The 24,758-nt window shown below is 39.2% G+C and overlaps 1 protein-coding gene across 1 annotated transcript in view; it reads right to left on the bottom strand.

The window, feature by feature from the left end:
• Positions 1 to 6,224: 6,224 nt before the first annotated feature.
• wdr95 (WD40 repeat domain 95) overlaps positions 6,225 to 24,758 on the bottom strand; it is a 30,470-nt gene continuing 11,936 nt past the window's right edge. Inside the window, exons 13-30 of the mRNA XM_036150261.1 lie at positions 21,061 to 21,130; positions 20,379 to 20,619; positions 20,168 to 20,273; positions 19,060 to 19,211; positions 18,766 to 18,868; positions 18,020 to 18,126; positions 17,871 to 17,950; positions 17,729 to 17,783; positions 17,603 to 17,648; positions 17,225 to 17,284; positions 12,920 to 13,082; positions 12,698 to 12,793; positions 12,540 to 12,598; positions 9,183 to 9,315; positions 9,019 to 9,058; positions 8,506 to 8,594; positions 6,873 to 7,057; positions 6,225 to 6,609 (exon numbers count right to left, since the gene is read on the bottom strand). Of these exons, the coding sequence (XP_036006154.1) occupies positions 6,601 to 6,609; positions 6,873 to 7,057; positions 8,506 to 8,594; positions 9,019 to 9,058; positions 9,183 to 9,315; positions 12,540 to 12,598; positions 12,698 to 12,793; positions 12,920 to 13,082; positions 17,225 to 17,284; positions 17,603 to 17,648; positions 17,729 to 17,783; positions 17,871 to 17,950; positions 18,020 to 18,126; positions 18,766 to 18,868; positions 19,060 to 19,211; positions 20,168 to 20,273; positions 20,379 to 20,619; positions 21,061 to 21,130 (1,794 nt within the window). The 3' untranslated portion in view covers positions 6,225 to 6,600. The remainder of the gene's footprint in view (positions 6,610 to 6,872; positions 7,058 to 8,505; positions 8,595 to 9,018; positions 9,059 to 9,182; positions 9,316 to 12,539; positions 12,599 to 12,697; positions 12,794 to 12,919; positions 13,083 to 17,224; positions 17,285 to 17,602; positions 17,649 to 17,728; positions 17,784 to 17,870; positions 17,951 to 18,019; positions 18,127 to 18,765; positions 18,869 to 19,059; positions 19,212 to 20,167; positions 20,274 to 20,378; positions 20,620 to 21,060; positions 21,131 to 24,758) is intronic.

Raw genomic sequence — 24,758 nt, 5'->3', positions numbered from 1 at the left:
GCTGCTGCTGCTGCCTTCAGGTGTTCTTGTGAAAATCAGATCTGTTTTTAGGGTTATTGTAACACTAATTCACTTTGATCTCTGAATTTTACATTTGGCCATAGTTTTATTTTGTGTGCGTGTATATCCACTTTAAACAAAAACAAAGATGAACAATGTCAAAGAATGCAAAAATAACCCAGTGTTTAATAAACTGTGTGGCAGATGTGGTGCCTTGCAGAAGTACATATTTAAATTTTTAAATTTGTTCTCATTTTGTCACGTTACGGCCACAAACCATTACTCAATTTATTAGACTTGGACATGATAGACTAACACAAAATGGTTCGTACAGCTAAGCTCAAAATTTGTAATACTGTTGTTAGATTTGCGTTTAAAATTGTTTTCATTCATTGCTGGACATAAGCAGCAGCCCTCATTGACAATGCACAGATAAAATGCTGGGTTACAGACGAATGAATGATGGATGAAAGTTTTGTTCTAATGGAAAATGAAACCGGTGTCACGCAAAACATAGTGGGGAAAAAAAGTAAACTGAGTATCAGTGTTGGAGGAAAGAAATCACCAAGAGCAATGCTGTGTTTCGACTGTTATTGTGATTGTTTATGTTTGGTGATGAGCTCCAAATCTTTCAGATTGCAAGAGCTTCTTGCCACAACCCTAATCTTTAGCTCTGTACACATAGTCTCCATCTGTTGAAGTCAGCACTCTGGCTGGGCCACTCCAAAACATTACTTCCACGCAGAAGAAACAGGCAAAATCATGAGGGTACTTTAAACTGAAATCTGTCAAGGGGTAAGAATAATTTCGGGTTTAAGCCTACATTGTTATGTTCATCATTTCTTTCTTTCTGTTTATTTTTATTTTCTCATTTCACCTCCATTCATTAATCACACTTGTGATCAAACTGTTTGTTAGAACACCAAATTTGGACAGTACAATTAGACTATATTTCTATTGAGCTATGATGGATTTACTGACTGAAGACACCTGTGTGGTTCGTGGCCAGGAGGTAGATCGGTTCCCCCGGCCTCGACGCGGGGCAGTAGCTCCAATACTGGGCCCTGGAAAGACGAAAGTACCGCTGGAAGCGACCGTGATCCAGACACAGCTACAGGTGGTGGTACTCGCCTAACCGGGTGTATCTCTGGAGGAACTGGTGGACTCAGGGGTGCCAGTGCTGTTGTTCGACTTTCCACATTACATACAGCTCGGTAAAACGCAAAGTCCGACAAATGGCCAAAAGATGTTCCATCCAGTTGATGACGCAGTTGTCAGCATGTTGTAAAAGCTCGGACTGTTTGTGAGACGAAATGTCAAGAGACCAACGGCAGGCGTTGTAGCAAACCGAGTTCTACAAAGTATTGGCTCAGATAAGCTCAGATAATACACTTTAAACTTTTCATTTGTATTCGTAAAAAAAAAAGCCTTCCATTTTTGCAGATATGTGCCATATTATGTTGATCTATCACATAATTTGACAACATGTGATGAGCCTAAGGTGAACGAATGCTTGCTCAAGACATTCAGGTAAAAAAAAAAGAAGACATTCAGGTACTTGAGATGTGGGTCCCCAGTTTAAAGGTAAAACCAACATATTCCCCAAAATTGTGTTTGCCAGTTAGAGTTAACACAGAATTGTTAGTTGTTTGAATAGTTTTAACTACTAAATTACTTGAAAATGACCATATTTAAAGATTCGAAAGGAAGTAAACCTTTTTATAAGGGAATCTATAAGGGATGAGGTTTAACTCATTTAAGAATGCAAGTAGCTCTGATCCCTGAATAACAATTGCATTTTAAAATTGTCATTATTATTCAGACCAGGAGGTAGCTAAAGAGATACAGGAGAATAAGACACGTGTGTGGTTTGAAGGAAGAGTCCGCACTTAGTCAGGCCTGCAAATGGCATACCAAAAATGGGAATAGAATTGCTGCTGTTTATGCACTTGGCTGACGCTTTCCTTCAAAACAACTTAAAATGACAATACAAAACCACAGCTCCTATCAGAGCTAATAATAAGTTCCTTAGAAAGAAGACCACCAGTTAGGTTCTGTCAGAGGGGCCAGTGTAGAAACGGAGTGCAGGCACAGAGGGAAATGAACAAACAGATGTGCAGTAGAGGGGTAAGGAAGTAAATGGTAGGTGCTATGTGGTCGGAGACACTAACACAACAAATGCTAAAAATTCTAACTTTATCTTTATGGATTTCCAAAGATGCATGTATAAATGTTTTTCACATGTCAATGTTTCCAGTACTGCGTCTAAAAACCACATATCCCTCACGTTTGTGAAAAAAGTTCTGCCCTGGCATTGTTTGGATGCAATTACAGAGGAACAGTGTTTTTGGGAATTTTAGGGATGACCATCATTGATATTCAGAAAAAGAAAACAAGGCCAAATTGGTAACTTGATACAAATCATTATTTGCCAGACCTGTAACTATGTTTAATTTAAGGTTAATGTGCTTAAATGCTTATTTCAATTTCACTAGTCCCAAAATAATTTATGGATGCTTGCCTTTTTCTGTTATGTTACAATTCAAAAAAGCATTTTTGCGTGTTTTCTTTTGCTTTGTGCAGCTGGAAAATAAAATAAATCTTTTGAGAATTTATCTGAAAGCAGAGTGCACATTCTTTTTTCAGTGTTAAACACAAGTACACGAGTTAGTCTAATTAAGCATTTAAAAAGCTGTTTAGCACTTGCATGCTTTCAAGGCTACTTCTGAGTGCTCTGTTACGTAAATGCCTCTTCTTCAGAAGCATTGAGATTAACTATAAAAGTTATAATGTGTTTCTTGTTCATGTTTTCGCAGTTGTGAATTGCATAATATTCATGAGCGTCTTCTCTCAGCATTGTAATGAAGCTGAGAGAGCAATGATCCTTGGGAAATGAGCTAGTGTCAAAGCAACATGGGACTTGATTTTCCCTTCAAATGACAAAAAAACACGTTCTGACAAACATTGTTGTTTCACATTCAGTGCCAGTTAGTTTATTTTGTCACGTTTGATTCAAAAACTGTTATGTCTATTTCCACATAATTTAAAATATGACAAAAAAAGAGCTTTGGATAAGCTTTGACAGATTATAACAGCTTTGCGGGAAAGCAGAAAGTAATATAATCTACACAGCATCGCACTGGATTCCAGAGCTAATTAACAGACAGTGACAGTTATTTAAAGGCCAAATGTGGTCATATTTTAAATCCAGGCCACCTAAAAACCTTAAAACTGGAATAGAAAAATAACATTTAAACTTTCTGTTGCTGTTCAAAGCCAATCATCGGTTTTAAAATAAACTTTTCTAAAACAGTAGGCATGCATTTCCATGAATAGATCATGACACAGCACATGTAACAGTACCGTCTTGTAATCCCTGTCTAATCGCCGTCGGATCACTCACATAACACAGGCTATACGTTGATCACAGAATTATTTTTGTGTGTGTGTCGAAAGGGGAGTGCTTACAACCATGGGCATCACAGTAAAAATGCTGGTCAGATTCAGGGCAGAAATTATAACATGCTTCCTAAAGGCCATCAAACTTTTGTGTTCTAAACTACAATTTCTGTCATACACATTCTACCACCACTGTGGTGAATTACAAGCTTTTAAATTCCTGTGTAGGGTGACAGTTTGTTATGTCCCTAACAAGCTTCTCAGACTAAATTTATTCTAACTTCCTCATTTATAATTATTTTACTTTCCCATCTGTGTTTCTTATTTAGCTGTGACTGTTATACATTCAACACCTATATATATATATATATATATATATATATATATATATATATATATATATATATATATATATATATATATATACATACATACATACTTTTTGAGCTTATTGTCAGACAGTGTATCTGGTTTATATCCAGATATGTTGTACTTTCTCAGGCTCAGTTTTACAGGAGCAGCTAGTGTTTCACTTAATATTTATATTAAGAACAATGCAATTAAAATGTTTTGATGCAACACATTTAATGTTAGTGGAAACAAAGAGCAGTGGAAGGCAGCGCGTTCCTGTCTACCAATTTCAAGATGACCTTTCTCTTCTTTCCCCTGTATATGCTGGTATTTACTGAGCATCCCTGAATAATTCAGTCCCCATGCAGCCCAGAATGTGAGAGTAATTATGTTTTAGAGTGGAGCAAAGGACTAATAGTTATTGCAATCAAAAAACTAATTAGATGTGTAGAGTCTACCTTCAAGTAATTAATGTTTAGTTTCATGAAGTTGCACACCCTCCATACTTCCCAGATGAGAGATTGATGAGGGGAGTTCAGATGTGCCCATCTCTGTGTTTGTGTGGGTGGGCAGGGGAAGATAAATTGCAGGTTTCAGGATGTCGATGGATATCGTTTCCATGAACGGCAGCAAAAAGAAATAAAAAATAAAAACCATGCTGACAATTTACTTGATGGACTGTGCAAAATCCAGTTATGTCCACACAGTATACACCCCTCCCTCCATTCTTATTCCATAACTAAACTTTGTTTTGGTTGTTTTCGCCTTCATGGATATGACACCTACTCTGCATGCTTGTTACCCTTACATTCTGCTAGTTCAGGTAGATATTTATATCTGCATGAATGAACCTGGTGATGAGTTTCAAACCCATTTAATACATTTCTTACCGTGACTGATGCAGCAAATATACCCCTAAATAGCTAGACCAAAGGCAGTCAAATTGAACTGTAATGTTTTATTCATAAATAAAAGGGCTGACAATTATGGATGAATGAAGTCATTTATTAATTATACATTTCTTGCAAGATCTCCTTCATAATGACATGAATAATGCATATTCCTCTGATAAAATGCATTACATATCTTACATAAAAAAATGTTGCATGCTACTATAATATATATATATATATATATATATATATATATATATATATATATATATATATATATATATATATGTATATATATATATATATAGTATATTTTTCATAGTATGTGTATGTATGTATGTATGTATGTATGTATATATATATATATATATATATATATATATATATATATATATATATATATATATATATATATACACACATACATACATACGCATGTACTATGGAAAATTAACATAGTACAATGTAAATATATATATATAAATATATATTGATATATTAAAATTAACATTTCATTGTTAATTTTTCATAGTACATGTGTATGTATATATATATATATATATTAGGGCTGGGCAAGTTAACGCGTTAATTTTGCGTTAACTCATTAGACCATTAACGGCGATATTTTCTTTAACGCGCATTAACGCATGTTGCTCAGATGCTTTTATTTTGTAAAGGTCTGTTGCTGCGGTGTAGGGGTTTGAATCAGAACAGTAAGTGGCGATAATGTGCCAATAACCTCGCTGTCAGCCCAGCCTCGGATTCAGAGGAAGAAAGATACTGGCCGGAAAAAAACAAAGCCGACATGCGGAAGGCGGTGTTTCCCGCAGGTACCGCGAGCGAGCTTAGGCGAGGCGAGGCAAGGCGGTGAGTTGGCGGCCGGAACAAGTTTTGTGCGGAGCGGAGCGAGGTCTGCTTAGACGCCGTCGGTGAAGTCGCTTCTCGTTTCAAAGTATCCATGTGTTTTTGCCTGTTTTTCCCTGCCATTCACTATATGAACGCGAGAAAGCAACAACAAAAAACCGCGTGTTAACGTCAAATAAACGCAAGTAACGCAAGCATATCGAGTTAGCAAGCATTTCAGTTTAAAGTTCTTCCAGCATGGAATATGACAGAAACAAGTTAGTTGTAACCACTGCCAAGTTAAATTTTGGTATTGAACATAAAATGATAATGCTGCTCCTTGCGGTTACCTCAGAAATTGCCTGTTTTTGGTAGATTTTTTCCCCATAAAGAGAATTCCCTGTCAGTGGCAATAAGCTTTAATTTATTATTATTGCTATTTTTTGTTTTACATGTTTAAGTTGAGCTTTACACTAAATATGTGTTACTGATAAGTGCTACAAATGTTACAACACTTTTGTTCATATGGCAGCAGAACATTAAAATAAAAGTGTTCTTTACACTACTTTTGAATTCATTCTTGGAGTTTGTAAATACAATGCGATTAATCGCGATTAATCGCGATTAATCAGGGCGATTAATCGCGATTAAATATTTTAATCGTTGCCCAGCCCTAATATATATATATATATATATATATATATATATATATATATATATATATATATATATATGAAATGTACCAGAAATGGTGGTTATTTATACTGCATGCAATGGAACTATTTATGAAAAAGTCACTAAAGTAAGTTTGAAACTAAACATGTGTTTCTGATGTGGAAAAAAAAACAGGCCTGACTGAAGTGTTGGATGTGTCTGCCATTGTCGTTAAACTGCATAACATACATTGACTCATAACTTTGCAATGGCCCCCTTTCTCAGTTTTGATCAATACAGTTTCATCATAGTCAGTTAATTCCAGCTCCCCCATGTGGCTGATGAGCGGATCGATGTCAGAGAGAGTTTCGGTGGTTCACAGGCATTCAATCGCACTAAGCTCCTGAAGCCATTCAGGACGAAGTTGTTTGATGGTGTATTAGTATTCCAGTGAATTTCATCACAGAGTCTGAAATACAGCAGAAGATACAGTCGTTCCAAATATCAATCTGTGCTTATAGGCTGAGTCAGGTGTTAAACTGGCCGTACATATGTGCAGCAGTCTGTTCGGTTGAAATGGCTATTTCCTGTTCCTCTGGGTGAAATCTGCTCCTAAATCTCCCTCATTGTCAGTGCAACTGATTAAATTTAACGGATCACTGGTTCAGAGCGACAGCAAAAAGAGACAGAGGAAGAGCTCAGCTAATCATTTTTTGAATTTTTGCAGCTCACCTTTAGTTCCCCTCTATCAGTCTCAGCCACGTCAGAACTGATGGTTGCAGAGAGATGTGATTTTCTCGTCAGAATATCATAATGTGGCACACTGAGAGGTTCAATCAGAAACTCATAGGGGACACCCGGATGAATCCAGGATGAGGGAAGCTGGACATTCCACTTCTCAGGCTGGCCAAATGTCCCTGCAGATGGAAAATCATATTTTAATGCATGTTCTAACAAATTGCATTTAATGGTGCTGAACAAATTTTAATGTAAAACTGTGGCTTCTTAAAATGTCATTCTTTTGAAACCCAAGAGAAATACTTTGCCTGCAATGTGTTATGATGTCCAGCAAATATTGTGATGTCCTGGATAAAAATTACTTTTCCATGCATTTATAAATCCACTGAAATATACTTTAATATTTTTCAGACTTTTGCCTGTCACTACCTCTGAATCATCACTAAAAAATTATGTAAAGGACATGACTTTTTTAATCCAATGTGTCTACTTCTTGCCCGGTTGTCATACAAAAATCAAGACTGGTGTTTAGTAGACAAATGGTTCAAAGTTGTATTGCATAATGAAAACAGCTATATCTTTTAAAGGTGGATGGATTCATCTTACAAAATTTATTAAACTCGCTATCTGAAGAAATCAGTCAATCATCTCCCCTATCAGGCACATTCCCAGCTTGGCAAAGGAGATAACACTGCTTAGGCTCTTATGCTTTTGACACCTAATTTATATACTTGATGACTGATTCATGTTTGGCTGAGAGGTTTGTAACAGATCTTTCTGTAGTGTGACAAAGTCAGAACGTCTTTATTGGTTCTTTTTATTCTAACTTTAAGGGCTCCGGCTTTTGAAATCCCTTCAGATGTCTGTTGATCAAAAGGGTTGTTGAAATTTTTATATCTATTGCTCAAAATGGAAATGTTGCAAATAGATTTCAACCCATGGCAGGTTGACAGGTTCCGCATCTGAAGACATTCTTAAAAGTAGCAATACCCCTGATCTATTTCACTTTTTTTCACAGTACAGCCACATTGCAACCACAAACTTTATTATATCTTATTGAGATTTTGTTTTACATACAAATACTTTGGAGTTGAAATTTTTACTGCATCACAGCTGAATGTTTTTTAAAGGTTCCTTCTACCAGCTTTCCAAATCTGGAGACTGAAATTTCAGACCATTTGTTATTGTAAAACAGTGCAAGTTAAGCTGGATTAAACGTGTAATTAAGTATATGTGAACATCGATTTTTAAGTTTTATCACAGTTTAAGGTCTGGAGTTTGACAAGACCATTCTAAACCATGAAAATTATTTGACTTAAACCATTCCATTTTCGCTCTACCTGTAATGTATGTTTTCAGTCATCCTACTGAAAGGAAACCCACCCTCCCAACTCTTTTTAGCCTAAAATAAGTTTTCTTCCAACATGGACCTGTATATAGCTCCATCATCTAACTTCTTATGAACTCTGACCAGGTTGCTGAAGAACTTGAGACATGATATATTTGATCGATCCAGTGAGTGATTGTCACTGTAAATAGTGCAAGTCAAAGTGGCAACTGTTTAGCTGCGTCATTGTGTTTAATATAGAATAGAATAAGTGGCTGGAATGCAACTGTTGACACCCACCGATAAGTTCTCCTTGTGAACTCCACAGCCTCACCGTGTGGTCAGTGGATGAGGTTAGCACCACTTGATCACTGGTGACAATCTCCATGCTGAAACAGGCAAAAAAAAAAAAAAAAGATGAAAACAGAATGAAACAGCTGATGGCATTTTCTCCCTGAAAACTCATAATCATCCACACGGAGTTCAACGCAGGGTCAGAGTGTGCAACGCCCACAGAAAAGGCAAAAAACCCACATCGCAGATTCCAATTAGCATTTAAAGGCATCGTCACTGGCCGCGCTTCTTGTCAGTCGAAGACCTTCCCACACACTGTTCTACACTGTGCCTACAGCTGGAAAGCAATATTATGCTGTTACCGACACCTTAGACAAGAAACGATCGGCTCAGTTTGGCTGAATTAGTTAAAAGTTAGGTATAGAAAACATATTTAACTTTACCAGTCACCTGATAACTCGGAAAGATACATTTCTGAGAGTTAGGTAGACGCGTTGTGTAATTTTGGGTTTTACATACCTGGTAATTGAGCTGGTGTGGGCACGCCAGAAATGTTCAGCTGAATGATTTTTTATTTTTTTTTTAAAGAGGAGAAACAGAAAGCCTGAGAAAATTTTCTCATGTCGCCACAGTTGTACTGCAGGTCTGATGAAAGTCTGAAGTGAGGGAAGAAGTGAGCTTACCTCTGGGCGACTTTTGCTCTGGGTCAAACGTCTCCATGTTGTAAACATAGATGTAACCAATCCTGTCAGCAGCGTACAGCAGCGTCCTCTCATCAGTCATGGACAGTTTTGTTATCTTCTGTTGAAATTTTGACTGTGTAGTACAAATGTAAGATAGAAAAGAAAGAAACACCATTACAAGTGAGTGCCTCAATGTGAACTGTTCAAAGCTTAATTCAATTCACATTTATAGAACAGCAAAATAGTTATTTTCCATACAGTGACTAAATTTCATCCCTTCTTGAAGACAGACTTATTTTTATTTACAAAGGAAAAATTATATATACTGAAATACTGAATATTAGGTTGAAAAAACAGGAAATATTCCCATCCTCAAAATTATGTAAGTATTTTTTTTTAACACTGAATACATTGTGTTAATTTATTTATAGGCCTCTTGACACCTTTTAGGACAAGAGATTTGTGAAAATTATTAAAATACCTTTTGCCGCAGTCCCATAACCTCACACTGAATAGTTTTGAAAATCCAACGCACATTTTGAATATAATCATTGGAGAAGTGCACATCTGAAAAAAGATTGCTCTTGCAAAATCTCTAGTGCCAAACACATAGGCACTTCTTAGGACTTATTTAAAATAAACGTGAATGGTACAATCTTTTAATATCTAATTCATAGTAACGCAGGACATCTTGTTTTACGTAGGGTGTACAAAACACATGACCAATTACATAATTTCACCTAGTAATACTTCAAAACAGGAAAGAGAAGAGAACATGAGAATTTGCCATTTACAAATCTTAAAAAAAATCAGGAAATCACTATTAAATAATTTAAGCCAGTCACCAAGACACTTTGATTACAGTGGAATAATTGCACACTAAAATGTTTTATCTAAATCTTTTATCAGAGTACATTAATTCAGTATGAAAAAATGCCATGTTAAGATAAAAGGTTTAAAGAAATTTGTCAGTGCTATTTATTGGCTCATGTAAAAGAACATAACAATTGGAATTGAAGCATTTTAGCGATTCATACAGTAATTTGATTTAAATAACGGACCTCATGTAATTTAAAATATTGCTCAGTGCCCTATTTTTCGTAACCATTCTTCAAAATGCGAAAGACAAGAGGGCATGTCTTTTAGGTAAGTAGAATGTGTGTTGATCTTTATAAATCAGGGAATGGTCAAAGGAAAACCTGCTTGTACTTGCATTAAAAAAGGGTGCAAGCAACTGGAACAAACAAGACTGGATGAGAGCACAAGCTTACCTAGGCAAAACATGGTGGCAAAAGATTGTAAAGAAAAAAGACCTTGAAGGCTCATGGTTAGGGAATTACAACTTAAAGTTGCAACTGGGGGTAACCATATCTCCATGATGACCATTATACGCCATCTACATGCCAAACGATTGTTTGAGAGGCATGCCAGGACAAGGCCTTTTCTGCCCTGTCTCTTGCTAAGCTCTGGTAAAATGATTGAGCTGCTAAGCAACAAACCCGCCGGCTAAGTTTTAGGTTAAAACAAAGGTTCACTATGTGGAAAACCACCTCTTGCCCACTGTTAAGTTTGATGCTGATGTGGGCCTGTTTCTCTTTCAAATGCCTTGGGAGCGTTATCTGAGTGCATGGTATGATGAGCTCTTCCAAATGCCATGGCATTCTAAATGAAAATCTGGTTTCCCCATCAGAAAAGCAAAAGTGGTTTATCTTTTGGTTAGGAACAATATCATTCAAACAGAAACGGGACTCAAAATCCACTTTCTTCGTTAAATCTGTTTGTTTAGAGTTGCCTTTGACTCCTCCATTTAAACTGTTAACAAAGATTTAAAGATCCAAAGAGTCTTTATTGTCACCGCGTGTTACCGTGGCGTAATTTCTCTTTGGCCACTCCGGTTCAGAGTACACATAATGAAGGCAAACAGAAAAACAAACAGGCAATGGGCAAGGGTTACAGTGGGGGTATTTTCTTCATTGTAGTGTTCAAGAGAGATTAAAAAAATAAAAGGATGGTGATCGGAAACATCAGCAGTTTAAGTTTGTAGTCCAACCTTTCTTTACTTGCCTTTATTATGACATTGCAATGTACCTTTCTCTATGTGTTTTCTTCTGTTGTACAGCACTAAGAATTGTGAATAACTGAAATGTGCTATACAAATGACCTTGCCTGGCCTTCTTTTAAATCAAAGAATGCATTATGGGTGAGATGACGTGAACAAAGTACTCTGGATAATCTAGACCAGGGATCACCAACCTTTTTGAAACAAAGAGCTACTTTATTGGTACTGTTTCTTATTAAGGGCTACCTGTACTGACCTCTGAACTAAAGAGTCAGTGCTCACCTTAACTTCATGTAACATAAACATGTTTTTTAATGTTTTTAAATATATGTAAATACAAGTATGATTAAAAAGGAAGGGCATCTTTATGAAAATAGCATTTTAAATGCAGCTCACTGGAGCTGGATTTACGGTTAACAGTGAAAAATCTCTCTCTCTCTCTCTCTCTCTCTACCTGAAAACGGCATTCTAGAACAATTTAATTTGAAATGACGACGAAAACAAACACACAAGAACATGTGAAGACACAATACACTTTATATGACTAAGATTAAACAGAGTCTGCACAAATAGCAGGAAGATAACCCCTACCACAACAACTGAAGAATGGCAAAAAAAGTAAAAAGGCAAAGGGTTTCAACAGGGCGCTCTAAGTTCAAGAGTTCAACCAAAATCAACAACACTTAATGAACTCAAGCTACACAACAAAGAAAAGTGGGTCAAAACTCTACCAAAGCAAAGAAAGACTGAGGAACGCATTTAAAAGGAGGGCTGCTTTGACATTATTTTTTCACATTGAACTGAACTTTCTTTTTCCCCACCCTGCCTTTGTGGTTTAGTCGGACTTTATGAAATAATAAAGAAAAACATAATATGGCGTTTATTAATGTATATATAAGAACTGTATTTAAACAATTTTAGAATCTGATCAAGGCATAATGACTGAAATCAAATCCTGATAAGGCTTTGAAATGAAAAAGATGTTTGTTACAGCAGGTCACTGAGCAGAATTTTTAATTTAGCATATTTAGAAAATGTTTCTTTCATCAATGGAAAATGTTTTAGCAACTCCTATGCCTTTGGATTCAGCAGTCTCACCAAAAGAGAATATAAGATCTTAAAAAATGCAAGCAATGCTATATAATGAATTCGCTTTTTTTCTTTATCCAACCATTTGGGAGACAAATCATCAAAAATCATATTACTCAATATGACTCAAAAACACCCAAACAAGGACGAGGGGGGAGAGAAAAAGAATATGGAAGAAAAATAAATAAGATAAATATAAAATGTCTCACAACTTTGAAGCTGCTCACTAGCTTTCTTCCACTGTGCACATCCCAGAGATTCACCCACCCTTAAAGAAACAGGATGAATAAATAACGCTCTGATGAAATAAACTGTGGAAGATTGGAAAAATAATAAAAATATTATCATAACTGCGCTCAAAGCTAACCTCTGACTCCAGGTGCCAGGAGAGCAATAGTCGGAGAACGCTGCAGCAGCTTTAACTTCTTGATAAAAACCATGCTTGGAACACTTGTATCCAATCCTATAATGGAAATGGAAAGATATATGAATTTAATTAACGCGTTCTGATCACATCTGATCTGACTTTATTGTAAAAATCTCTATATATAGTTTGTTGAACTTTTTCTCTTTGAAGCTTTTAAATCACCTTCAGTTTTCTGATCTCTAGCTGAGAGAGGTCCAACAAACCGACAGTTTATAGATCCGGAGGCTGCGTTCCACACTATGATTTCTCCATTGTAGCTGCCAGTGGCCAAGAGAGAGGGAGGACACTGCACCACACAAAGGATGTCCTCCTTATGGCCACTTTTCTGTGCACACACAAACAGCCATCTTTTGAAATAGATTTCGTTTATTCTCAAGCTCTGAATGTTCCATCTTTTGCCCATATGAAATGTGCATTAAAGCTGTGGAGAAGACGTCGCTTCAAATGGACTGAAACATTCCTTTTTAATTGCAGAAAATATTTTGTGGACTGAAACATAAAGCCTGTTGATTTGCCATTGGAGCAACTCTTAAAAAAATGATTTCATGAGTTAGACAGACTCATTATTATTCACAAATTTGTGCATTGTTTTAGAGTTTATTGCTTTTCAGAAAGGGATTTTTGCTCATCTGTCTTTTGTGTAAAAAGCATGTACAACCATTTTATCTTTTAAGTTTCTAATTTATGTGCTGATGTGCTTTCCTATTTATCTTTGAAAGAAAGAAAATAAGGACACAATCAATTTTCTACATTTTCAATAGACTTGAGCACCTCAAAGCTGCTCGAGCCTATTAATTTCAAAAAGGTCACTGTCTAATAAAAGGTGGCTGTCTGGTGCTCTGTCTATGTCTTATTATGTCTGGGTTTTTTAACTGAATTATTATTTTTTTTCAATTCAACTGTGGACGACATATAACATGATTCCATAGCTGATAGCTTTGCAGAAATAACTTTTTTTTTCTTCCTGTGTTATTAAGTCTCTCACATTATTGTGAGGAAAACTTAGCCCTTTTCCCCCCCAGTTTTAGCCATTTGGTTGCAGATTTCCTGCTGGGTTTGGGGTCAATGCCCTATTGACAAGATGATTTACACTAAGTTTCAAACAAATGGCCTCTTCCATTCCACTCTAGAACACTTTGGTATATAGAGAAGCTCCTTATGAGCTCAATGGCTGCAAGTTGCCCAGGTCCTGTAGCGATGCTCAAATCATCATTCCTCATCCACTGTGGGTGACAGTTGGACAGATGGTTTGTGCTGATACACGTCTGGATTTTGCCTAACATATCAAATAGCATAACACAGTTTTTATAGAAGCCCTGAATTTAGTTTAGTACTTATTTCTAAACTTACATTTTTGGTAGCAAAAATAATGACTTTTGTCTTTTCTAGATAAGGATAAAGGACATTCTGACTCATCTAATATAAATAATCAACTCACTAACTCAATGGCTGCAATCAGCAGTCATGGTCATGTTGTGACACCAAAAACATAAAGTTTTGTGTCATCCACATATGGTAAGCGACATTGTAGTACTTCATAATTTGAGGCTGGGGAAACATACCGATATTTCAGTCTGGCTAAGGTCTGAATTTTGGACTTTTGCAACGCTTTTCTCAATCGTTCATTTTGTTTTGGATTGGCAATGTTTTGGATTGTTGCTTGTTGCTTCAGCGGTCAGATAGATGCCTTCTAACTCCAAATCATCACCCATCCACCACTGCTCATACTGACAGATTGGGTAAGCAGTTTATGCTGATACGCAGTGTCTGGTTTTTACTTTACATAATGCACAATATTATGATGTGCATGATGCATACTAGTCTTACAGCCAAACATCTCTATTTTGATCTCAACTGTCAGTACAATTAGAAAAGCTTTGGTAGAGAAGCATGGTGCCTTGTTCTTTTTTTTTATTCTTTTTTTTTTTAGAAAGAAATGACTTCCTCCTCCATCAATTTCTCAACTCCAATAACCATTCTCAGAGCAGAATAGTGGGCTTCAATTTGCTTGGAAATGGCCTTAAAAGCCTGCCTGGATTGATCGGCAGGGACAACTGCTTCTACAATCATTGCTGACGTCTGTTATCTTGGCATTGTGTTACCAGATGCCTGTCTGATCTAAACCAAGAAACTGCCAAGGCTGCTATCATGAAGGTGGTAAGACTTGTTAATGATCAATAATAAATTCCTTCCTTAAATCCATAAGAAGCACCAATGGTGTACCTAGTCTCTCCCCGCCCCCCTCAAATTGGAAATCATGGAAAATTTATTTTTCCCATTACTGTAAATGTCAACCAGCCTTAAGTGGGCTTAATATATTCTATTCAAGTGTACCACACATGGATTAACAGCGTGCTGGATGTCAACACCCCAGCCAAGTATAGACGCCAACATCAGATGGTTTGAAACTGTACATACAAAACCAAACCGAAAAACCCCAGCTGTGAGTGTAAGACTCAGAGGCTAAAACGAAGGAGAGTCATAGTTATAAAACAAACTATTGATCCTACCCCCGCAAGCCATAAATGAAAGGTTTCAGAAGGACCCTCTGTAGATAATCAAAGGGGTCACTTTTCTTCATGGTGACCGTAATGCAATATTTCTCCACTGATAATGGGTTTATACGTGGGTGACTCTAACCACCGGCTGCAATGCAAAAGATCTGAGGTCTCTGAAAGTCACCTCGACCAATGGATCATACTGCATTAGTGAGAATCAGCTTTCCCCCGTGTAGCTCCTGCAGAGACAGCTGTGGCCTGCAGTCAGAGATAACTGGAATGCATTACCGAAGCAAAACCAGATAGTGAACCCTCATCTACTGTCTGATGCTTTGGAAAATGTATTGTATGGTTCTGAAAGCATGTTTCATCTTGTCAATTCAAATTTGTTATTCTGTGTTTGAAACCTGTTTCAAAGAGCAGTTATGATGCCATTTATGTCTGATAGAATGAAATAATAATAAAACAAAAATCAATTTCTAAAATAGTCTGTATTTGCCAGAAATCACAAAACTCTTTCAGTTATTAGAAAATAAGAGAAATTAACATACATATAAAGTGGACTGTGATCAGTTTGTTGTGTTTTCTTTTTCTTTTTTCCTTTTTTTTTTTGCATATTTGACTATAAAACTTTTTTATTTTATTTAAGCCTAGGTGGATTTCCAAGAAAATAGGAAAGTTTACTCAACAAAACAAATGCATTTTGCTGTGAAAGAATGGAAAAGGTAAACACACAAAACAGATTATTTAGAGGTTTCAACCCTTCCTGCTCCCTTAGCCAAACTAGTAACAGATAACATCCAGTCATTTTAATAGATTTGCATTGACTACTAAAACACGCATCAGCGTTGACTTGGTAAATAATGAGAAAAGTGCAGATACTAACATAAACAGTATTTATTATAGATTTTTCCAAATCAAATGTTTCCATGGAAGCAAATTGGTATATATGTAGAAATGAGCCATAAATAAATAACAAGGAATAAATAATATTTAAAAAAAGGAAAAAGGTGAAGAGCGTGGTGAAAGTCTTTCCCATGTTTTTCTTTCTTGTTTTTTCTTTTTTAACTTTTTTTTCATTGTTGCTTTATGAGTGAGAAAACAAGAAAGGGTTTTCTTCTTTATCTCTCTGAGCTTTCCACTCTCCAAAATGCAATTTTCAGGACATTTATTGGCACACAGTGGCCTCTGTTAATCTGTGTCAGAGATTGCCAGACAGCTTTATCTAAATTCAAAGTCCTCAAGGCTGAAAAGTAATGGAGGATGAATATCGCCTCTACCTCTTCTGCACAGCGCAATGTGGAAAAAAATGGGCAGGTCTTTGAAACGTTAGCGCAAATGCCCAATCAGTATCGTTGTTTACAACTCATGTATTAAACAGAAGATGGAAAATGCTTCTGAAAGCTGTGTTTTAACATTTGCATATTCAGAAATATAATATTAATATTTGCCTTTATAGTCCCACAATGGGGAAATTCTTCTTCACATTTAATCTATCCCTTAATCTATCCCTTAGGGAGCAGTCGGCTGTCTAAACTGGGTGGCGCCCGGGGAGCATCCATCCATCCATCCATCCATCCATCCATCCATCCATCCATCCATCCATCCATCCATCCATCCATCCATCCATCCATCCATCCATCCATCCATCCAATGTTAAACTTTAAAAAAAACGACTTAAGGAAAATGACAAACAGGGAACTCCGGTACCTTAAAAGCAGAGATTTGGGGATCCAGGACTTAATTATGTGCAAAACAAATTGAATAAAACATTAGAAATGTCTGTAAAGAACATAGTAATTCCCTTGCAGAACATTTTTCCTTATCCAGTACATTCTGCCCCAAACTAAAAGACCACCTAAATATAGTTTTGTTTTTTTAAATTTGCAGTGGAAAACTCAGCATACTGGATTATTGCTTTGCTTTACATGAGCATTAAATAATATTGTTACTTTCTGCTTATATTCACCAAATCGTCTTTCCATGACGGTTGTGGTCTCTGGACATGATAAGGGTCCTCAGGAACATCCTAACAAAAATACAGACATTCAGCAAGATACCTTAGTCATTTTATATTCCTGTATGAATATAAAATAGGACATTCATTGGGCGAAGAACTTGATCCTTAAAAATCCTTTATTAGTTTAGCACTGTAGTTCCTAATAAGATACTACATGCATTTGTGCAGGCTCAATAATTCAGATTGCAAACATCATGCAAAAATGCAAATAAGATTAATTAATGGAAGAATGATGCAGTTCTAAAAAATAATTGGAATGAGGTTTCGAAATACAGCAGAAAAGTAAAATACATTGGATTTTGTCATTGCATTCTGACATTTACTCACTGGATAAATGTCAATCCTCCGGTCTCTTCCGACAGCAGCCACATAGCTTCAAACAGAAGTTGCACAAGCTCAGCATGGAATAAAAGTTAAACCGAACACTGCCCAAAATATCACCTCATTACTCACAAATTTCCTTGTACCCTGAGAATGATGCAGTCACACACCTGTTGGCATTTACCTTCTATTGGGAAAATGGAAAAAATATACTAATATTATAAAAGGATTTTTCATGTATTTTCACTGCAAGAATGAAACAAACTGTACCCACCTTTCTTTAATGTCTTTAGGCACTGACCACTGTTGAAGTTCCATACCTTTAAGCATCCATTACTTCCTCCTGTGACAAGCCTGCAACAGTAAAAGTAGGTTCTAAAGCTGATGAATACATTGGGGGGATGAAATATTCCTTAGTCATACCTTCTTCCCTTAATGTCAAATGTCATGCAGGTGATGGTGCTCAGATCTGGTGTTGCATTAAACTCAAAAATTTGTCGTCCAGTTTCAAAATCCCACACTTTCACCACCTACAACCAAAAATTAACGAAATAAACAAGAAATATTTTAGCAAACCGTCTGTTTTTTTGCATCCAATATAACAAATATATTTTGCATCTAATAAAGGGTCTTGCAAAGATATTCTTATGCCTAAATAATACCCAGAGCACTCATTAAATGCAAGAAAAAAGGTCAGTTGAAAAGACAGCTATTTATCATCCACTACAGAAATATGGCCTTCATGAAGACAAGGAGGAAGCTATTCTTGCAGTACGCCACAAGCCATGGGGGGGGGGGTTATTGAACTGTTTGGCTGATTTGTAATTCCTCTACATTGCCAAACAATTCACCATAGTGACACATAGTGGTGGCAGCATCATGCTGTGGACAGACTTTTCTTCAGCAGAACAAGGAAAGTACCAGAGTTGATATTAAGACGAATCCATCTAAATACAGGAAATACTGAAAATAAAAATGCCTGTTAGAGGTGGCAAAACACTTTAACCTTTATGTTTGAAGTTGTGATTGCAGCAAAAGGAGATTTCTACAAAGTAGTGCCACAAAAGCATATACTTTTTTAAAAATAAAGTAATGTTTCTACTTTAATGTGACAAAATGATAGGAAATTTCAAAGTGTAAAAATACTTTTGCGGGACTTATTCACTCACAGACCCCTCGCTGCAGCTCACAACCTGCCGTAACTCTTCGCTGTACCCGCAGCACGTTACAGCCTCGTCATGAGAAACCGTGATGCGACTGTGACGCCTTGGCCTGACCGAGCAAAAACATGATAAAATCAATGGGAATGAAATTAAGATCAGGGAGCAGCAGAAAAACTCTGCCGAATATAAATCTGTCCTCCCCTTTAGGCCAGTTAATTTGAGGAACATACTTAGTATACTTCAAAGTTCACCGGTGTCTAGGGATAGAAGGGAGTTGAGCGCAAAAGCAAAACAACCAACCTCAACATCAAGGGGAGCACAGCTACGCAGTCTGCTGCAACATACAGGGATCTCATGGCAGGGGAATAGGAGCACGCAGAGACATCACCATGAATCCCGCTGGCTTTGGGGTCGGCTGTAAAGAGGCAAGACTGATCTTGAATGTGCCAAATCTGACGTGAGAGCAAGTGGAGAGCAAAGCGAGGTTTTAAAGTATGCTCAGGGTAGAACATTCCATCTAAATTTATAACCATTACATTTTCCAATGTATTTAGTGTTGATCTAATATCACATACCACCAAAAGTAGTGAATAAATGTGAAAAAGAATAACATCTGTAAAGTGTATTTATGTGAATTTGTGTATAGCCCCCTTTGCTCTGACACCCTGAAATAAAATCCGGTACAACTAACTGCCTTAAGAAGTCACTTCATTATTCAACAGGGTTCTCCTGTGCTTAATTAAATCTCAGTATAAATTCGGCTGTTCTGTGAAGGCCTCAGAGATTTGTTAGAGAACATTAGGGGAAAAACAGAATCATCATGAAACAGGGTGGTTACACAATAATGGTGTGGGGAAGTTTTATTTCATGTGGCTACAGGGACACTCTATCAAATCCAATTAAGCTTGAGGTATTTTGCAAAGAAGAATGAAAACAGTTTGAGGTTGGAGATGTGCAATGCTGGTAGAGACATAGCCCACAAAACTTGCAGATGGAATTGAAGCAAAATGTGTTTCTACAAAGTATTGACTCCGGGGAGCTGAATACCAGAGCAAGTCAAACTTTACAATCTCTATTTGTGAAGAAAAGTTGATAACTATTTTCTTCCACTTCACGGTTGTGCGTTACTTTGTTTTGATCTTTTATATGTAATGCATTGAAGTCTGTATAGCAATAATGTCACAAAATATGAAAAAGTTCAAGGCTGAACACACTGTTTGCAAGATACTGTCACTTAGGTTTAAGAAATGTAAGTTAAAATGCATGCTTATTTTATACAGAAACAAATATAGTTAAATGTGGAGAATAGCTATGAACCATGTTAGTGATGTCAGTACTTAAATCTGTAAAATTAGCTTGATATTTAAGATAGAAAATTTCATATTAATGACATAAAGGCATAAATCACCTTCACTGTGCCATCTGTGGAGACAGAAAAGATCCTGCTGTCCTCTGATGAGATGCAGAGGGAGAAGATGGGAGCAGAGTGGCCTTTTAAAATACCATTGGGTTTCCTAAGGAGAAATACACTGAATCAGGAGGATGGGGTACATATTTAATTTTAATGATGCTTGTCTCAAAAAAAAAAAAAAAACGCCAGCTGAAATTAGGTTCCTCACTCTGAAAAACGTGGGTTCCACAGGCGTATTAGTCTGTCCATGCCTCCGGTCACCAGCAAACAGTGCTTCTGACAAAGGTCAAAAGCCTTTACACCTTTGTGGACGGAGAAGATGGTTTGATCCCCAGATGCACGGACCTGTGGAGTCCAGCTTAGTTGGATCTTCCTGTTTTTACCCTTGTAGCAAACCTCTCTGATCTCCCTGAGCTGCTGTGCAGAATCTGTTAAAGGCAGCAGACAGCCTCGAGAAGAAAGAAAGAAAGAGAGAGAGAGAAAAAGAGAGAGAGAAAAAGGATAAGCATCACACCACAAGAACTAGCATCAATCAAAGTGTGCTTCTGGAGCGAGGGCAAGTCATTATCAGAATAAATGTCCGAGCTTGCAAGTGAACATGCCCACGTACAAGGTGATCGCACTCACACACAAACATACGGGCTAGCATTGATTGGTGAATTTGTGATAGATGAGTAACCGTGAGTCATCGCTCACAGCTCTCCAAGCAGACTGCCCAACACTAAGCTTAATTACCTTATTGTGCAAAGAGAACTGAGCAAATACGTTGGCGAATCTATGCAGGATGCAGCATTGTTTATTAATCGACTAAGTCTCTGTTTTAGGTCACTTTCTATCGTGAAAAAAAGCCACAAAACAGAACGAAATAAAACAGACTGAACAGACTTTACCTACAACAAGAGAAGACGACTCTTCATTTGATGATGAGGCAACAGCATGAAAGCTGCGAAAATATTTTACCTACAAAGAGAGACAAAAGTTTGTATTTCAGAATTATGACTGCTTATGGAACAATTGCAAAAGAAGGAAACACTGAATGAGAATATATAGGAATTTAGGAAAGATAACCAGGAAGATAAGGAAGGAAATGTGAATCAACAGGAATTGTAAATACAGTTGTCCTCTTTGTAAGTGCTGGTAATGTTTTCCCTGTAAATTTATTTGTTTGAAACTGTAATTAATTTGTATGTTTCATTTGTTTAGTTTTGTTTTTATCTGTATTTCGTTTAGTTTCCATGGATTAAAGTTGGAAAAAGTATTTTTAAAAAACTAGTAGCAAGAAAGCCATTTGTGTCTGCTAATGTTTGAGGAGAGTTTTAAAATTTTGAGGTAAATATATGTTATATTAACTAAAACAAAATAATACTGAATAAACAACCAGACTTCAACTAGGCCTAAGTGCACTGTTTTTTTTACTCCATAAGGTTTGTTGCATACCGTATGGAGAAAATAGTTGCCTCAATGTGCCAGGACAGGTCAGCTCCAGCACTGAGGAGAAGCACTTCCCAGCCATCGCAGCATCAGCCCGCCTCGGTAGCCAGAACTCAGAAGGAACCCAACCCCACCCTACCCCTGCACAAACACCCTGACCCAAGTGCCGCTGGCAGCAACAAAATTGTCAGTGCCCTGAAATCCTCCAAAGACTCAGCCAGTCAAAGCCTTCAGTAAACCCATTTATTTTGTATGTTGTGGATTTTGTGGTGGAAATCTGAACTTGTAATTGAAAACCTCTTATTTTTGGGTCAGGGGAAATTTAAGTTACACTCCCCTTGAGTTTGAGCGTGGAACAGACAAACATTAAATGAACCCCTTGTCCAAAGGGCTCACAAACTACAGAAGGTCATTTAAACAGAGCCCCTGTTATGATATATTTTTCTGGGATGAACCCGGACACAGCACGCACACACAGAGTCAGTTCTTATGAGTGAGTTTTTATTGAATAGTGTGGAAGATGGATGATTAGACCAGAGTCTTTCAACGGACGGAGGTGAAGGGTGTAGAAGCTGGCTGGCAGGAGGAGTGTGGAGAGACTGACCGGGAGGAACTCTGGAGCCGAGCACTGGAGAGCAGGACATCTGAGCAGAGCCGTGGAGCGCAGAGCATCAGAGCCGAGCAGAGCATCAGAGCCGAGCAGTGGCGAGCAGAACGTCAGAGACGAGCAGAGCATCAGAGCCGAGCAGAGGCGAGCAGAACGTCAGAGCCGAGCAGTGGCGAGCAGAGCATCAGAGACGAGCAGAGGCGAGCAGAACGTCAGAGCCGAGCAGTGGCGAGCAGAGCATCAGAGCCGAGCAGAGGCGAGCAGAACGTCAGAGCCGAGCAGTGGCGAGCAGAGCTTCAGAGCCGAGCAGTGGCGAGCAGAGCATCAGAGCCGAGCAGAGGCGAGCAGAACCTCAGAGCCGAGTAGTGGAGCACAGGACGTCCGAGCCGTGCAGTGGAGGGCTGAACGAGCAGAACCTCAGAGCCGAGCAGATGCGAGCAGAACCTCAGAGCCGAGCAGTGGAGCACAGGACGTCCGAGCCGTGCAGTGGAGGGCTGAACGTCCGAGCCGAGCGGTGGAGGTCTGAACGTCTGAGCCGAGCGGTAGAGGTCTGAACGTCTGAGCCGAGCGGTGGAGGTCTGAACGTCTGAGCCGAGCGGTAGAGGTCTGAACTTCTGAGCTGAATACTGGAGAAAACAAACTGTCGGAAAGTCTTTGGGCTGACTGTAACAAGACCAGGTGAAAGGAGTCTTCAGGCTGACGGGTACAAACGGAGCTGACAAGAAAAACTGGCAGGGACTGAGCGGGAGTGAACGCTATGGACCGGCGACGGGAACAGAAAGAGGTGAGTCTGATAAAGCGGTGGGAACAGGTGGAAGCAGTTGTGGGTTAATTGCAGCCTGCCAGGTGAAACTGATCAGGCTGCGCAGGAACAAGAGAGAGGGAGAGAGGCTCAGCATGCAGCCAATAAGCTGCATCCTGACAGTACCCCCCCCCCCCAAGGCCGGACACCGGACGGCCCAGAATCCCCACGCCGGGCGGGTGGAGGGGGCCCAGGAAGGCGGGCAAGAGTCAAAACCGAACACTGAGGGACCAAAGAGCCTGCAAACACAAAAGGGGCCAGAGAATACGGGGAACCAAAGGGGCCAGAGAACACGGGGAACCAAGGAGCTAGAGAACAGCGGGGAATCAAGGAGCCAAAGAACACGGGGGAACCAAGGAGCTAGAGAACACTGATGTGCCAAAGCACAATCAGGGGGCGGCACATCAGGGAAAGGCACGAACGCTTGACTGCGCCGGGGGAAAAAGCGAGTGCTTGACAGCGCTGGGGAAAGAGCGAGCGCAACACAGCGCCAAAGGGAAGGAACGGGCGCAACACAGCGCCAAAGGGAAGGAACGGGCGCAACACAGCGCCAAAGGGAAGGAACGGGCGCAACACAGCGCCAAAGGGAAGGAACGGGCGCAACACAGCGCCAAAAGGGAAGGATCGGGCGTATGGAAACGCCAAAAAGGGAAGGATCGGGCGTATGGAAACGCCAAAAGGGAAGGAACGGGCGTATGGAAACGCCAAGGGGAAGGAACGGGCGTATGGAAACGCCAAGGGCAAGGAACGGGCGTGTGGAAACGCCAAGGAGAAACAACGCCGAAGCGTGAGAGGAGCGCTGGGGCCCAAGGGGCGAGATCGCCGGGGCGTGAGGGAAACGCCGAGGCGAAACGGACGCATGACAGCGTCAAGGGGAAAATATAGGCGTACGAAAACGCCAAGAGGGAAGAACGGACGTACTTAACGCCAAAGGAAAAGAACGGGCGTACAAAACGCCAAGGGGAAAGAACGGGCGTACTTAACGCCAAAGGGAAGGAACGGGCGTACTTAACGCCAAAGGGAAGGAACGGGCGTACTTAACGCCAAAGGGAAGGAACAAGCGTACTTAACGCCAAAGGGAAGGAACGGGCGTACTTAACGCCAAAGGGAAGGTACGGGCGTACTTAACGCCAAAGGGAAGGAACGGGCGTACTTAACGCCAAAGGGAAGGAACGGGCGTACTTAACGCCAAAGGGAAGGAACGGGCGTACTTAACGCCAAAGGGAAGGAACGGGCGTACTTAACGCCTAAGGGAAGGAACGGGCGTACTTAACGCCACAGGGAAGGAACGGGCGTACTTAACGCCAAAGGGAAGGAACGGGCGTACTTAACGCCAAAGGGAAGGAACGGGCGTACTTAACGCCAAAGGGAAGGAACGGGCGTACTTAACGCCAAGGGGAAGGAACGGGCGTACTTAACGCCAAGGGGAAGGAACGGGCGTACTTAACGCCAAAGGGAAGGAACGGGCGTACTTAACGCCAAGGGGAAGGAACGGGCGTACTTAACGCCAAAGGGAAGGAACAGGCGTACTTAACGCCAAAGGGAAGGATAAGCGTACGACAACGCCAGAGGGAAGAACAAGCATACGACAACGCCAGAGGGAAGAACAAGCGTACGACAACGCCAGAGGGAAGAACAGGCGTACGACAACGCCAGAGGGAAGAACAGGCGTACGACAACGCCAGAGGGAAGAACAAGCGTACGACAACGCCAGAGGGAAGAACAAGCGTACGACAACGCCAGAGGGA

This window comes from Fundulus heteroclitus, chromosome 18 (assembly GCF_011125445.2).
Source record: "Fundulus heteroclitus isolate FHET01 chromosome 18, MU-UCD_Fhet_4.1, whole genome shotgun sequence".
In the NCBI taxonomy this organism is placed as follows: Eukaryota; Metazoa; Chordata; class Actinopteri; order Cyprinodontiformes; family Fundulidae; genus Fundulus; species Fundulus heteroclitus.
The sequence above is the reverse complement of the archived record's forward strand: the minus strand, read 5'-3'. Positions and strand labels throughout refer to the sequence as shown.